This window comes from Panthera onca, chromosome B3, assembly GCF_046562875.1.
Source record: "Panthera onca isolate mPanOnc1 chromosome B3, mPanOnc1 haplotype 2, whole genome shotgun sequence".
NCBI lineage: Eukaryota > Metazoa > Chordata > Mammalia > Carnivora > Felidae > Panthera > Panthera onca.
The window spans coordinates 64386797-64404994 of NC_138344.1; the positions used below are offsets into that span (position 1 = coordinate 64386797).

Sequence of the window (18198 nt, forward strand, 5' to 3'; positions counted from 1 at the left end):
ATGTAAAGTAAAATTTATGGTTCAATTAAATCATATTTGCCTAGATTTCTGTTGTTTATTTTGTCTGGTAAAGGCACATGGTCTTAAAGTCTTTCTCTAGTACATCCAATTTCTAAACATACGAATAACACACTGAAAAATATTTAATGGTCTCACCTGACTGGCTTGACTTTGTAAGTAGACTCTTCTGGCATCCAGACCTTCAAAGGCAGAAGGTCTTGAGATTCTATAAGGCTCACTGGTAACAACTGTCTCTTGCTGGAAAAGATGATCTTTCACTAGAGAATTGGAAGTATCCTCTTCAGTTGCCTAATGGGAAATAATCCCCCAAATTCATTAGTTGCCAAAATATGAAAAACAAACTAAGAAATGTTCACTCTAGCAAGTGTTTAGAAAATCCTTAAGTACCACCACCATCACTATAAATGGCAATTCCCCAAACTAAAACAATGATTTCTTACAGAAAATAACTTAGGAAGACCTAGAAGCCTAACTATGCCATGAGAGAGAGAGAGAGAGAGAGAGAGAGAGAATCAATTAAAACAAAGCTTTTAATAATAAGTAATAAACATACAAAGAAAATGAAGAAAAGAAAAGAAATGAAGAAAAGAAAATGAAGAAATTGTTAGAGAAGATACAAATCAATAAAAGTGTTATTTTGCAAGTGAAAAAAGCATGTACCAAGGACTATCCTGTGAAAAAAGCATGTACCAAGGACTATACAGCGGATCAAAAGAAAACAACATCCCATGACCTTATTGAATGAATGAAAGAATTAATTAGCCCGAACTTGCTGATTATCTAGAAAGACTCAAATCATGCACATGAGACTTAGGTAGGGGATATGCTCAATGAGAGTCTATAATAACTTTTAGACTTTTAAAATTTTAGAAAAATTTTAAACTTTTAGGCTTTTAAAATTTTAGAAAAAATAATTTGTTTCTTTTTTAAAGAAATGAGATAACTATTTGCCATTACTTTCCCTGTTATTGTATAATTATTTGAAAAAATTGTGACAGCCAAATAAAAATGACAGAAATACTTTCATTGGGTTAATCTAAAATAATTCAGAGTAATCACTATATGGCTAATAATCTTAAAGGTATAAACCTTTAAAAGATTTTTCTAAAAAAAAAAAAGATTTAAAAATTTAGTGCTCTAAAATTAGGCAGTAAAATTCATAAAATATCTATGATATTTTAGTTTATAAATGCACATTCTAGTCCTTACTCTGGAACAAAGTAGCCTTGTGACATTTAATGTCTATGGAACTTTGTTTTCTCAATTACCAAATACTTCTAATACTTCTGCTATTTTATCATATGGATTGCCAAGGATTTAGTGAGATAATATATGTGAAAGTGTTCTGAAAACTAAAAGCTATTCTTTTATCAGGGAGTAAGCAACTAAACTTTTAAAAATGTATTTGAAGGGCATCTGGGTGGCTCATTTGGTTAAGTGTCCAACTTCAGCTGAGTTTGAGTCCCACATTGAGCTCTGAGTTGACAGATCCTCTGTCTCTCTCAAAAATACATATTAAATACACACAGATACACACACATACTATATCTATATAGATAGATATATATGTATATATATATATGCACACACACATATATACATGTGCGTACGTATATATATACATGTATATATGTGTGTGTGTGTGTATATATATATATATACATATATATATATATATGTATACATATATATATATAGAAGAATGTACTGCCACTTACAACTAAGTATGCCAAACCCAGTTAATGGTTCTTTTTAGCTAACTTTCATTATAGTTGTCCCAATGTGTTATGACAGTTAATGCTAAATTAATTATTGGAAAGGAGCTGGCTAAATACTAGCCAGCAACATTCTAACAAAATGCACGATCAAAACTGGAAACAGTAAAAAAAAAAAAAAAAATCAAGTAATATATTTATTACATGTTCCAGGCAGTTCTGAAAATAAATGATCCAAAAAATTCTCCAAAATTGTAAGCAAATTGAATAGAAGAAAATAAAGGGTCGGGGGAAGGCTTAGATAAAGGGCCTAAGTTGGAAACTTGTCTCATCCAACTAAGGTATAAAATGTAAGCAACTAACTTCTCTAAATTATTATTTTATTATAAATTGGGTAGATTTGTATTAGTAACTTTGGGGTTACCAGAGATACTCAATATATTAAAAACTATACACAAGCTTGAATTATTATTGTAGTAGGAAGAGGAGGCAGTAGAATAATATCAGTAGTAATTAAGTAATTTTGCTTCTAATGATGACAACTATTTGGATCAGGATGCTTTTACTGAATTCCAATCTAATTGAGTCATTTAAGATTTGTAAAATAAAATAAAGCCTACTGAAAAATCCATATCTGAACAAACATAAGATAGTTATATAACCCAAGTATTTTACTTTTGACTTGGGTTAATTCTGCTTATATTCTGCAAATTAAGCAGTAACACATTTCATTTTGATTAAGAATACACTTATTTCTTAAAGGGAACTACAAAGAGTGCTGATTATTTCATATTAAATAAATAAAAATGTGTTTATTGTTTGGGTAACAAATGATTTAGTTCTACTTAAAAATGTTTACCAAAAGAGCTGAAATCAACCTACTAACTAGATATATTTCACATCACACACTGAATTTACAACTACACACCTAAATGGATCTTGGCTAATAAAATAACTAAGTAACTAAAGCATCTTCTGCTTAATTAATATGATAAAAACAATCCCCCCCACACACCAATCCTCAATGTATGAAAATAGAGTCTACAATCTACAAGAAACACATTATCCAGGAATTGTGAAAAACAAACTAAAACATTTTTATAGAATCCTAAACAGTATTTTCCTACTACTTAATTATATCTCCTTCAGCAAGTTATAAATTTAGATGTATACTGACAAAGTTAAAAAAAAAAGTGGTGATAAGTAAAATGGCAATTCTTATTCATTGCTGATTCCACACCCAGGAGTAAAGTCTGGAAGAATAATTTCTGAAAAGCAATTTTAGTAAAATGTATCAGATCTTTTAAAACATCCCAACGTTTTGACAAATTCTTGAATCCAGCAAAGAAAAAAAAAAGTACTAAATGGAAGAAGCTTTAGGCACAAAGTATTTTTCTCAGAATTAGTTTTTTTCTTTCTTTATTCTTAAATGTTTATTTTACTTTTGAGAGAGAAAGAGACAGAGTGAGAGCGAGGGAGGGGTAGAGAGAAGAGACAGAATTGAAGCAAGGCTCCAGGCTCCGAGCAGTCAGCACAGAGACTGACGCAGGGCTCAAACTCACAAACCTGAGCCGAAGTTGGACCCTTAACCAACTGAGCCACCCAGGTGCCCCATCTCAGATTACTCTCAACATTAAATGGAGAAGGAACCCTAATGTCCCAAAATGAGGAAATGGTTATATAAATTATGGTATGCCCACTTAATGGAATATGGAGTGGCCATTTTGAAATTAGGCTTATAAACAATATCCACTATATGGGGAAATATTTAGTGTTAAAAAGACAATATATAAAACTTTGTTTATGGTATTATCATAACCATAAAAGATTAAAAGCATATAAGATGAATGTTAACACCTCTCCTTGATAGTATGATCAGGAGTAATTTTTCAGTGTTTCTAGAGCTTGTTTACTTTTATGTTGACTAAAATTACTCTTAAAAATCTAGGTATATATTTTCTCCCTTGTCTGTGATATATAATTGTAATGCTTTGAAATATAAATGTATTCTATCAAAATATCAAAATATTTAAATAATAATAATATTTAATAATTATTTAAATATTTAAATAATTCAACTACCAAACTGAGAGACATTCTTCAACACTTGCCCCAAACCCTTCTGGATTCATGCAAAATATCTTTTTGTCAATTAAAAAAAACTCTTCCCAATTTTTTCCAAGTTCACCTTCTGGTTATCTTTCAAATCCATTTTCTCTCACACAAGCCATATTCTTTTTTGCTATCTTTTTCAGTAGCCTTTTAACTGATCTCCTCATTTCCAGCCGTGGGTAAGGGTATTCATACACATCTACTGGCTTTTCTATTCATAACCCTTCTAAGATTTCCAATTATCAAAGCTCTGTTGGGGGGGGGGGGGGTCCTACACATACTGGAGAGTAGAGGGGAAGAAAATCAGCACTGTCTGAGGAACACTTTCATAAGAAATATAATTTACATGAATCTGTAGAAATGGGCTCACTACTCCCAAAAAACACTGACGTACAAGATACAGTTTAATTTTATTTCATAAGGGAAAAATGGGCAATAAATATAGGAAAAGACTGAAGTTCATTCCTAATTAAAACCATAAATATATAATGCCAAATTTTTTACAGACTAGAAAAGATAGATAATAATACTCTATGCTGGCAAGGGTATGGAGAAAGAGGTATACTGTTACAGCACTGGTGGGAATACAATTCTTTGAAAAAGTGACTGTACATACAGATATACATACAAAGCATGGTAGTACTATTTTTAAACAAAAAAGAGGGAAAAAACCCAAAAGAAAATATCCTATGGTTATTATCAGCAGAGGATCGGTTAAAAATTATTATATATATATATATATTGGTAGAATACTATACAGCCATAAAAAAGATCTTACACATTACTCACAAGACACTGCTAAATGAAAAAAGCTAGGTACAGAACTGTCAGTATGACATGATCCCATTTATCTGATAAAATGGATGGATATTTAAAAATTTTATCAATACTACATAAGGATATACCCTGAACTGTTGACATTTCCAAAGAAATACTTTACATAAAGGACTATACATACACGATATAAATAATGACATGAATATGTGTATATTTGTTACTTAAGAAAGAAAGAGAATATAACCAACACAACAAATAAGTGGTACAAGTTTTTCCACATTTTCATGTCCTACTTGGATCACCAGCAGGAAAATGCTTTTCATACTCTGAAGTTTTTATCATGCAAGTGTCATCGCTGAACAATATTTAGTTACAGATGCTTTTGAATTTTATTTGACTGATACGATGCTATACGAGACTTCATTTTTTGTGTGTGAAACCTATTCATGTTGACATATATAGCAATATAGCTCATAAGTCTTCACTTCTGTGTAGCAATGGTAGCAAACACATATTTAGTATCAGATACTGTCCCAAGTACTTTGAGTTAGCTTATCTAAATCCTCACAGCATTTCTTCAAAGTAGATAGTATTATTATCTCTCTACTCCATATGAAGAAAGTAAAGCTCAGAGATTAAATAACTAGCCTAAAATGAAACAGTTAATTTTTTTGCTATTTCAAACAATGTTGCTAAGAATATTTTTACAGGCTTCATGGTATATACGTGCAAGAGTTTTTCTGGTAAATATCCAGGAATGAAAACGGTGGATCACAGGACACACCTACATACATTCTAGTTTACATAATAAAAATTAGTTTCCCAATCAGCAAAACTAAAAGGCAACCAATGGAATGGGAGAAGATATTTGCAAATGACATATCAAATAAAGGGTTGTATCCCAAATCTGTAAAGAACTTACTAAACTCAACATCCAAAAAACAAATAATCCAGGGAAAAAATGGGCAATAGACACAAATAGACACTTCTCCAAAGAAGACATCCAGATGGCAAACAGACACATGAGAAGATGCTCAACATCACTCATCATCAGGGAAATACAAATCAAAACCACAATGAGATATCACCTCACACCTGTCAGAATGGCTAAAATTAACATCTCAGGCAACAACAGATGTTGGTGAAGATGCAGAGAAAGAGTATCTCTTTTGTACTGCTGGTGGAAATGCACACTGGTACAGCCACTCTGGAAAACAGTATGGAGGTTCCTCAAAAAATTAAAAATAGAACTACCCTACAACCCAGCAATTGCACTACTAGGCATTTACCCAGGGGATACAGGTGTGCTGTTTCAAAGGAGCACATGCACCCCCATGTTTATAGCAGCGCTATCAACAAGAGCCAAAGTATGGAAAGAGCCCAAATGTCCTGCAACTGATGAATGGATAAAGAAGATGTGGTGTGTGTGTGTGTGTGTGTGTGTCGTGCATACACACACAATAGAATATTACTACTCGGCAATCAAAAAGAATGAAACCGTGCCATTTACAACAACATGGATGGAACTAGAGTATATTATGCTAAAGGAAATTAGAGAAAGACCGTATGACTTCACTCATATGTGGAATTTAAGATAGAAAACAGATGAACATAAGGGAAGGGAAGCAAAAATAATATAAAAGGGGAAGGGGACAAAACATAAGAGACTCTTAAATACAGAGAATAAACAGGGCTGCCGGAGGAGTTTTGGGTGAGGGGATGGGCTAAATGGGCAAGGGGTATTAAGGAGGACACTTGTTGGGATGAGCACTGGCTGTTACATGCAGGGGATGAATCACCGGATTCTACTCCTCAAATCATTATTGCACTGTATGCTAACTAACTTGGATATAAATTTTAAAAAATTAAAAAAAACCCAACCACCTACTTTCCAAGGTGGTTCTAACAATTCACATACCCAGAAACAATGTTCCATATCCTCACCAAGCCCAGGCATCATCACAACTTTCATATATATATATATATATATATATATATATATATATATATATATATATATAAAGTTAATTTCTATGATGGATAAGTCTTGCTAAAAATTACATAGTTATTTTCTTTCTGCAAATAAGAAATTCTGAGAATGAACAAAAAAACTAACAAATGAATGCACAGGTTTGTTACTTTACCATGGCTCCTAATATTATTTCATCCTCAAATCTTTTGGTTTCAGAAATACTGATCTACTTGTTTCTCACAACCTGACATTTCACACTTCTGATTCTTTGTACATGTCATTTCCTTTGCCCACAATGATTTCAATTTTTCCACAAGAAAAACTCTTTATAATGTCAGGTATAAACTCTTAAAAGTCTTTGTTGACCCACTCCCAAGATAATCATTCCCTCCTTCTAAAGTTCCTCAAAAATACTTCTATCTACCACCCTGTATTCTAAGCATTCTTTTATTTATAGTTCTCCCATGAGCTAGTAATGGAAGACTTTACCTATATCTTATCCCTAGAGCTTACAATTATGTCTGTATATAGTGAGTATCATATAAATAATCTGTAATATGCAAACATCCACAAATCAGATCATATGATATTAATATAGACTCTTGGGAATAGATATGTGTTAACAGGAGGAAAAAAAAAGGAGAACAAGAACTCGTACACAAAACACTCTTCACCCCCCCAAAAAATAATTTTAGGAACTATAAAAGTTCAAAGTATGCAAAAAATTCTTCCCATAATTCCAACCCCATGGAATAGCACCTATTATTTGACATAGATCCTTCCAGACTTCTTGGTGCATGTGTATTTGTTCCTATCCTACGTATATTATGGTTCCATTTGTATTGTAGACAGTCTATCCATGCAGTGGATACACTTTTTCTAACTTCACAATATACCACAGATCTCTTACCATGTCAATATGGAACAACACACCTTGTGCTCTGAAATGGTTGCAAATTAGTTCAATATGTGTGGGTCATCTATCCTATAAGCAATACTCTAATTATGGACATTCAGACTGCTTCCATTTTGTTATACACGTTGCAATGCACCACTTTATACATACATCTTGGTGCAGTGGTAATATTATTTCCTTAGGATTCATTTCCCTAAATAGAATTACTGAATAAAGAATATGCATATATTCCAATTACATTACAAAGCTACCTTCTAGAGCAAGCTTATGTATCATTTCAGAACCCCTCAATAGCATATGATAGAGGGACCATTTCTTCACATTTCTGTTCACACTGGGCCTTATCAACTTAACAGTTTTTGCCAATGTAGTAAGAAAAATATTTTGTTTTCCAGACTATTTGTACTATTTCCATAATTAAAATTAATAATAACCAAAACGCTTTGTTAAGTTGGACAGAAATGAGTAAAAAATATTCAGGCTTAGTCAAATTTGAATGTTTTTAACAAAATTACAACTCCTTAAAAGTAACAATTACTATGGGACCATATATTCTAAAGTTAGGTGGTGGGAAATGCCAAAAATCTTTCACAAGACCACAAAATGTAACACATGATATGTGTAAAGACTGTACATACATTTGCATGACCTCCAGCTTTAAAAAAAATTGTCTACAGCACTTATACACACCCACATTCAATGCTCTTAGGATTGTGCTGGCATACACTCAACTATATTATCTGTAAAGTAACCTATGCCAGTATTTAATGTACAGTGGAAATCTGTTTCACTCTCAGAGGCTGGTATAGTAATTATTCTCCTATGGTTGCTAAGAGATTGCTTAGCTTTTTCTTTTCCTAAGACTACTATTGAAATTTTGTACATAGAGGCAAAAGGATGCTGGGTAAAGCAATAAAATAATTCCAGCTGTAGCTCTCTATCAGAACATAAGGCTAGATGACAGCTGCAGAGAAAACAGAAAGTCTTTGCTTCTCTCCTTCCCTTTGTCCCTTCTTACTGCAGAAATGAGTAGAGAAAACAGCGTTGTTCTGCAAACCTTTTATATATATGAGTCCCAACTAATAATCAGGTGTGAAAAAAAGTGCTATCACACAGTCTACTTATTGCTCAAGAAGTTTACTCTTGTAGGTGTAGATCACAAAACACAGGTTTAAAAATGTGTGGCTGGGTTAAATCCAACAAGAGAAGATTTTAATAATTATACTATTAGTTTATTTTAGCATGATGGAACGATTTTTAAATGTTCTTTGATAAAGAAATATTATATTATTGCACTGCATAAGTTAAAAACACTACCGAATTCTTTGGCATTTAAAATTATAGACTCAAATTATGCAAACTTAGGAAGCACAGAAAAAAAATTACAACAATTCCACAAACCCAGCAAAATCACCATGGTGTAGCACCCAGCAGCAATTCATTTCAGATTTGACAATTGTCTCCTATTCTACTCATTAGATTTCTCTTGTTTCTTTGATTAGTTTCAGGGTAAGAACAAATTAACCTGTGAGTCTTTAATCTTATATTTGTCTAGAAGCTTTGTATAAAAACATTAATAGCACATACAGAATTTTGTTTAATCAATCTGAGCACAGTAATCAGTGATAAAACAATATGGAAGGAATATGAGAAATGTACCAAGATACAATGTCTTGCAAAAACAGCAAAAAGAAAATAAGTCCTCTGCCTTCGATTAATCAACACACAAACTAAACTATTTTTCTAATTTAGTTATTTTGACTTAAATGTGGTGTTAGGTTTTCAGGAATTGTTTATTGTCTGTAAATCTGATTTTGAGTTATTAGGCAGCAGTTATATAGTTTCTGGTAACTATATAAATCTTTATACAATCCTTTAACTGGTAAATCTACTTCTAGGATCTTATCCTAAGGTCACACTCAGAAATATTAACAAAAATTAATGTAAGAGGCTGTGGAGAATAAAGTAAATGTTCAATAAAACATGGTTAAATAAATTGTTTAACAGAGTTGTATGATTATAATGGCTAAATGTAAAAACTCTGAAGTCAGACTGCGTGTGGGTTCAAATTTTAGGATTTATACTACTTAAATTCCAACTACCACCATTGCTATCATCACCAACACAAACAAAAGTCCTTTCAAAACAGAATCAAAGGTTGCCTGGCTCAGTTGGTAGAGCATGTGACTCTTATCTCAGAGTGTGGGTTCAAGCCCCATGCTGGGCACAGAGATTTCTTTAAAATACACACACACACACACACACACACAAACACACACACACACACACACACACGCACACACACGCACACGCACACACACAAACTGAAGAAGAGACAGGGTCCTATGGCACTTTAAAAAAGAAGTATATATCTGAATACAATATGAAAGAACAAGGAAAAACCAAGGCAGAAGTACCTGAAATATTAATTGCAGTTATCTCTGGATAGGAATTAAATGATCCCTGATTTCTTCTTTATAATTTTCTATCTATCTAAGTCGTCTACATGAAGATGTATTAGTCTAAGAGTCAAGAAAAAATGTAAATAACAAAACATGCAAAAAGGTTATACAGTTTTTTTGCTCCCTTGTTAAATAACAAATAAAACTCAACCTGAAATATATTAAGGCTTTGGGAACTTAACTATGAGATAGTATTTAATGTAGGATAGTAATGGTCACAATAATATAACATCCATTTGCCAGCTAAATAATGCCTATCCATCAACTTAGTTCTTAGATATAAAGTCTTATTAAAATGTTATCACCTTTGAAAATTAGTACACGAACAATTCATATCCCCCCTGCTGTAACAAAATTACATTAAATCATTGTGGCTAGAAACCACTATCAAATTCTAAAACAAAGTAAGTCAAGTATTTCTCAGTGGCCAAAAGAAAAAATAAGACAAATTTCACTTCAGATCAATTAGGTGTCAGTGTCCTCTTTCTTCTTCCCAAAAGCATGAAATCTGAGACCTTTTCCTCTTAGAACCACAAGCCTGTTGAGGTGAGTTTTATGAGTTTTCTTACCAATCTAGCACATCTCAACAGTAAGAGCTGTTCTTTGGTTGGAGAAACACTGTAAAAATGATCTTATAACAAATATGAGCCAGCATTAAAAACAACAACAACAACAACAAACATAAAACAAACCTAACTGGCTCACTGAAACAGTCAAAGAAAAAAACCAATGAATACAACATTCATATCTTATCACAGCTTTGGTTAAAAATCCTAACTTTCAAGATTTTTCTTTAAAAATCCTTGTTGGTAACAGCGATGCACATGATCAGCTCTGCACTAAAACATGAAGGATTAAAGATGAGCAAGGTGTGATTTTAAATCCAAATGATGGTGTGTCTTAAAACCCTTCAAAGATGGGTATGAAATAAAAAGGTAGACATCTTTCTGATTTATGATGCCTAATAAAGACACTAAATTGTTGAAAGCAGAAGGGCAGCCACCAGCAAATAACCAAATGTCTAGTATAGTTACAACAGAAAAGGTGCGCAAATAATTGTTGAATAAATTAATAAATACTTGAAATGGAGAGAATTTCCACTCTGTTATTTAATGCCTTTGAAGACATTGATGACCTAAATAAAACACAATCATTACCTCCTCTGGGTTAAAAAAATTTGGATAATGAGTAACTCTTTAAAAACCATTTAAGTGGAGCACCTGGGTGGCTCAGTCAGTTGAGCAGCCGACTTTAGCTTCAGGCCATGATCTCACAATTCGTGAGTTTGAGCTCCGCAATGGGCTCTGTGCTGACAGCACAGACCCTGCTTTGGATCCTCTGTCCCCCTCTCTCTCTCTGCACCTCCCGGGCTCACATTCTCATTCCCCCCCCCTCAAAAATGAAATAAATAAATAACCATTTTAGTTGTCTTTGCAAATAATCACCAATAAAGTAAACCTGGCATAGCTACTACTATAAATCGCAATTTGTATTCAAAATAATTTTACAATGTTTAGTTATGCCAAGCCCACAGGTGAATTACAAAACAATGATGTACTTTACTCCTGATAAAATGGTTAAATAAATTAAAATACTTTATAACCTCCAATATATTCCAAAATAAGAATGACACATAAAAACTATGGCATATCATGAAATAAATGGTACTAAGGTAAATTTAAGAGTTTTCTTCAGCAGTTTTAATTCTGGATATCAATTCTCTTTAAACATTTTCAAACAGGAAGGTCAGAAAAATTTATCTCACATATTTGTTAGCATCTCAGTCCACCATCCCTTTATTGATATAATTAAGGTTAATGTACTACATAATCAGGTCAGAATTTTTTAAAGTAATAAAGAGGACTTTTTTCCTACCTGAACATACTCTTAGTTATAAAAGGGTTATATAAAACTAAGATTACAACACATTCTTCTATTAATGAAAGATGGAATTTAGCCTAACCTAGACACCATCTAAAAAACTGAGAATGGGGTGACGATTAGGATTAAAGGAACAGGAGTACAAATGTTAGCTCTTGTTCTGCTTGTGTATTTGGTTAGCTATTCCTGCACAATGACCACAAAGCAGCGGCTTTAAAGACCAGCATTTATTATCTCAGTTTCTGTGAGTGAGAAATTTTGAAGCACTTTAGCTGAGTGGTTGTGGCTCACAGTCCTTCATTAGGTTGCAGTAAAGGTAATAGCCACGGCTACAGTTATCTGAAGGCTTGTTTAGGGCTAGAAAACTTTCTTCCAAGATTGACCCATTTCCGTGCTGGCTGCTGAAACAAGGTCTCATCTCTTTTCAGAACTGCTTAAGTGTCTTTGCACATTACCAAGCTTCTCCCAGACTCAGTGATCAAGAGAAAGAGCAAGATGGAAGTCACAAATCTCATGACCTAACCTCACTTCCTTCACATACTATTTGTTAGAAGTAAGTCACTACATACAGTGACACTCAAGAGAGGGCGATTAGACTCGAGTGGAAGAGAGGACTATGAAATAATTTGTGGATATATTTTATGATCACTACTGTTCACCACTCTTTGGACAAATAATTAACATTTTTCCGCATATGCAAAATACACTCACCCCCTCCCAAGACTCCCCCAAAAGTCTCATCCCTTTAGAGCAACAACTTCACATCCAGGATGTTGTGATCTAAATAGATCCATGTACAGATGAAACTTCTTGGGGACAGTTCCTTAAGCACAATCCTTTGAGTACAATTTCTCCCAGTGTGAAGACCTGTGAACTAAAAAGACAAATTATCTGCCCCACACATACACAAAATACAATGGTAGGACAGGCAGAGGAAAACTGCTGTAACACCATCTTGTACAAAATTTAAAAATATGGGAACAACAATGGAGTCAACTGATCCAAAGTAATTCTGAAATCAAAGTAGAAACATCTTCCAAGTTGCTTGAAAAGAATTTAGGATCTAGAATTAATTCTCCATAGTTCTTGGCTCTGGCCTTGGAGATTTGGGCTCTCTTCTGAGTCACCCTTCCATTTTATGAAAAGTAGCCCATATTCACACACATGTGTATAGTTGTTTTCACCTGCTTCCTACCAGTAGAATCTTTGGATCTAAAGAGCTACTCTTCAATCCAAGTTGGTGATACTTCTGCCAAATTAACTCCTTTGAAAACACTGTGAGAGGGGGACTCTTGGGTGGCTAAGTTGGGGGGAGTGTCTGACTTCAGCTTGGGTCATGATCTCACAGTTCCTGAGTTCCAGCCCTGAATTGCGCTCTCTGCTGTCAGCACAGAGCCTGCTTCGGGTGGTCTGTCCCCCTGGCCCTCTACTTCTCCCACACTCACGCTCCCTCAAAAAATAAATAAAACGGAGAGGAGAGGAGAGGGAGAGGGAGGGGAGAGGGAGAGGAGAGGGAGAGGAGAGGGAGAGGAGAGGGAGAGGAGAGGGAGAGGAGAGGGAGAGGAGAGGGAGAGGAGAGGGAGAGGAGAGGGAGAGGAGAGGAGAGGAGAGGAGAGGAGAGGAGAGGAGAGGAGAAAAGAAAAGAAAAGAAAAGAAAAGAAAAGAAAAGAAAAGAAAAGAAAAGAAAAGAAAAGAAAAGAAAAGAAAAAAGAAAACAGAACACAACAAAACACTGTAGGGGATGTCTAGGTGGCTTAGTAGATTAAGTGTCCAACTTCGGGCTCAGGTCATGATCTCACAGTTCGTGAGTTCGAGCCCTACATAGGGCTCTGCGCTGACAGTGTGGAGCCTGCTGCAAATTCTGTCTCCCTCTCTCTCTCTCTCTCTCTCTGTCCCTCCTTCATTTGCCCTCTCTCTCAAAAATAAACAAACATTTAAAAAAAAAAGGGAAAATACTGTGGGTCTCTTGGGATTCTTATTGGGGTTCACACATTTGACAAAAAAGAGCAGTCACAAATCTGAGATAAACTCTTCTCTACTATAAATTCCTACTAAGGGACATCCTTAATCTGTTTAATTAGCCCTATGACTTTGATTGAAAAGTTCTTGGAGGCATACCTTAGATACGTCTGAGATCTTAACAGAGGACTGTATGTCACACACTTAGCTTCATCATCTTTAGACAAAGGTATTCTGAGAGTGCCCTGGATTTGACCTTTGCCTGGATGCCATTTCCTAATCTCAGCACAGTGGGACATACTGAGAGGATGAGAATTTCATACCATCGGGTCCTGGCTCCATATTGTTTAGGAGCCCTTTCTTCTCTTCTCTCCTGTTTTACCATAAGCAGAAAGAAGAAACCAAGCAACAGTTTTAAACTTTTGCTTAAAAATCTCCTTAGCTGTGTCACCTAGCTCATTAGATACATTTTCTAAAGGACCCACATTACTGAAGGTGACAGTGTTGCTAAACTGTCTGCCACTGTATAACAAAGATACCCTTTCTTCCAGTTTCTAATATGATTTTATTTTCATTTAAGCCTTCACTGGCAGTCTCTTCAAACACCTGACATTAAGCTTCCATCTACTGACCAAGTTCAGTCTATCCCACATTTTAAAGTATTTGCTATGGCAGCACCCCATTTGGGGGTACCTAAATCTGTATTAGTAAAAAATTATTCCCAAAGTTCAAGGCTTCGATTAACACTTAACATTAATTTTATAGTTTCTGTAAGTCAGGAATTCAGAAACAGTTTAATTGTTAACAGGTTCTAGCTCACAGTCTCCAAGGAAGTTACAGTCAAGTGATAGTCTTCTAAAGGCTTGTCTAGGCGGTAAATGACCTGCTTCCTAGATGGCTCACTAATATCGTTACTATCACAAGACTTCAGTTCCTCACCACATGGGCATCTCCACTGAGTTGCTGAGTGTCCTCATGACATGACAATTGTCATTTTCTAGTACAGATAAACCAAGAAAACCGGAAAGAAGCTGCCTTGGAAGTCACGCCTTATGTGATTTCTACCATAGTTTTTTTTTTTTTAATTTTTTTTTAATGTTTATTTATTTTTGAGAGACAGAGAGAGAGTGAGCACGAGAGGGGCAGAGAGAGAAGGAGACACAGAATCTGAAGCAGGTTCCAGGCTTTGAGCTGTCAGCACAGAGACCAATGCAGGGCTCGAACCCACGAACCATGAGATCATGACCTGAGCTGAAGTCTTAACTGACTGAGCCCCCCAGGCACCCCTACCATAGTTCCTTTGTTAACAAACAACTAAGTATAAAGGACACTCTGGGGGAGGAGAATTAGATTCCATCAAAGGGAAAAGAATTTAAGAATCTGTTTTTAAAATACCATAGTAAGTAAAATCAAGAATTAAAACTTGAGGGGCACCTGGGTGGCTCAGTCAGTTGAGTGTCTGGCTCTTGGTTTCAGCTCAGGTCATAATCGCAGGGTTTGTGGGTTCCAGCCCTACATTGGGCTCTGGGCTGACAGTGGAGAGACTGCTTGGGATTCTGTCTCCCCCTCTCTCCGACCCTCCTGCTCTCTCTCTCTCTCTCTCAAAATAAGTAAATAAACTTTAAAGAAAATTAAAAGAAAAAAATTAAAACGATACAAAAATTGCTCCTAGTAAAATTACACTTAAGTGGAAGCCTATTACTACAGTCTACAGTGACATTGCGTATTTTCTATTTTATTATGAAAATAAAAATCAAGCAAGTGTGTCTAACAAAGTTAAAATATAAATAACTCTTTTAGGGTGTGTATGTAACATGTTGGATTGAGAGCACTGGAGATATGTGACTACAAAGTAGAGATCCCAAGGAGCTAACAGAAGAACTACTCTTGCTGCTTTTTGTTATATAGTAATTTTCTTTACCAGCCTCCTCCTATTCCTTTTTTTAAACATTTTTTAAAATATTTATTTATTTCTGAGAGAGAGACAGAGTATGCAGAGGAGGGGCAGACAGAGGAGACACAGAATCTGAAGCAGGCTCCAGGCTCTGAGTTGTCAGCACAGACCCCGACGCGGGACTCAAACTCACAAACTGAAATCATGACCTGAGCCGAAGTCGGACGCTTAACCAACTGAGACATCCAGGCGCCCCAAGCCTCCTCCTATTTCTAACTTTTTACTATTTTGTCTGCTTCAATGATAAATTTATTATTTCTCATTCGTATCTTCCCCATTTTTTACTCCATACCAAAGCCCTGACATTTATAGTACTAATAGCAAATGAGAGTATGAAAACAATAGTTTTTACCAAACACACTGACTGTTATATGCACAAAGTAGTGCAAACAATTATGTCCTGTAGCAGTTTTTCCTTTACATAAAGCTATATACAGAAATGAAGTGAAACCAAATCAGAAGAATATTAACGGGTACCTGGGTGGCTCAGTTAACCGTCTGACTCTTGGTTTCAGCTCAGGTCATGATCTCACAGTTTGTGAGATCAAGCGCCGCATCAGGCTCTGTGCTAACAGTGTGGAGCCTAGTTGGGATTCTCTCTCTCTCCCCCTCTCTCTCAAAATAAACAAATAAACTTAAAAAAAAAAAAAAGAATACTACAATAACAGCCATTATGTAATGGACAGTGTTGGTATGTGAAAATCTACTTTTTTGAAATTGAATTTTAACCAAATTTACTTTCATCATAGGAGGCAATCCAGAAAATGTTTCTCTATTTCCAGCCCCATATTTTGATTGATACCAGAACAAAATGGAACTTTGTTAAAACACTTAAGTAAAAATTATTATTTTCATCTTATTACTTATTTCTTATATCTAATTAACTGCAACTCACTGTGTTTTTAAAATAATAAATAACCATCAATAAAATAAACAGATTCATATATTTAAACACACAAAAGAACTCTAAAATGTACAACAGGGGGATCGGTAATTATGATACATCTACCAAAAACAAATTACATAAAAAAAACATTAAAAATTATAAACTTGTAAAAGTACTTAAGGACACAGAAAATATTATCAAATATTTAAGTGACAAAAAAAGACTATAGTATAATGATATCACAATTAACACATGTGAATATACATTTATGTGTATGGAAAAAATCCCAGTCTATATGACAAATGTATGGTAGTTAATGTGGATGGTAGCTAATGTGGATGGCAGCATATTTATGTTTTTTCCTCTAAATTTTGCTATATTTCTCAAAATTTCCAAAATAAAAATTTTTATTTTCTTACTATAAATGCACATAAAACATTTTGCAATGTCTTTAGGTCACAACTATTTTTACAGTAATATGAATAATTATTAATACAAGGTATACATACAAATTTGGGTTTACTGTTCTAACGTTGTTGTGAAGTATTAATATCTATTGTATCAAACTTGAAAAATATGGAAAAGTACTAAAAAGGAAGCCATATAGCTCAGAATCCCACAATCCAAAAGTAACAAAACATTTAACATTTTAGTGAGTAGTGATAACAACCATATAATTTTTATATTTTTATTAATCAATATATTGAAAGCAACTTAATAAATAATATTTAATGGTTGCATGACAAAGATATACTTTTTATTAATTCAGATTCTCCTATTTAAATAGCTTATTTTTTATTAATATTTTAAATATACCCCAAGATCTGTGTATAAAAAAATCTTTGTGTATCTCTATTCCTTAGTATAAATCACTGGAAATTGGTTCACTAGATCAACAGGCATTCATGTTTCTGTTTTTAAGGCTTTTTAATACATATTACCAAACCGCCTTCTACAAAGGATCAACCAATCTACATTTTCTCCAGCAAGGCATCAATGTGGTCAATCTCACCAACAGACACAGTATGGGAGAGTGTCAATTTCTACCTGCTGATTACCACTGTTCATATATGCTCATTAACAATTTGTAACTCCTTTTCTGTGAATTCTTTATGTAAGTACCTTGCCTATATGTGATGGTTAATTTTATCTGTCAACTTGGCGAAGCTACAGTGCCAAGCTGTTGGTCAAACCAGTCTAAATGTTGTGAAGGTATTTTCAGATGTGACTAACATTTAAATCAGTATATTCTGAGTAAAGGAAATTATCCTCCATAAAGCAGACAGGTCTCATTACAAAAAGACTTAAAGACTGAGATTGGTCACTGCAAAGATGAAGGAAGTCTGACATGAGAATGCCTTCCAACTCAAAATTGAAACGTCAAAGTGTGTAAGAATTGCCATGCATGCCTGTCTGTGCATTTATGACTTGCCAGTCCCCACAATCACTGAGCCAATTCCTTTAAAGACAAACCAAAAAAACCAGCCACCACCACCAACAAATCAACCAAAGGAAAGTGAATAAAAACAAACTTTCTCTCTAT

At 34.4% G+C, this 18198-nt stretch overlaps 1 protein-coding gene across 1 annotated transcript in view; it reads right to left on the minus strand.

Annotated features, from left to right (window-relative positions):
- SPRED1 (sprouty related EVH1 domain containing 1) overlaps positions 1-18198 on the minus strand; it is a 137595-nt gene that overhangs the window by 20367 nt on the left and 99030 nt on the right. Inside the window, exon 5 of the mRNA XM_060618988.3 lies at positions 157-309. Within this exon, the coding sequence (XP_060474971.1) occupies positions 157-309 (153 nt within the window). The remainder of the gene's footprint in view (positions 1-156; positions 310-18198) is intronic.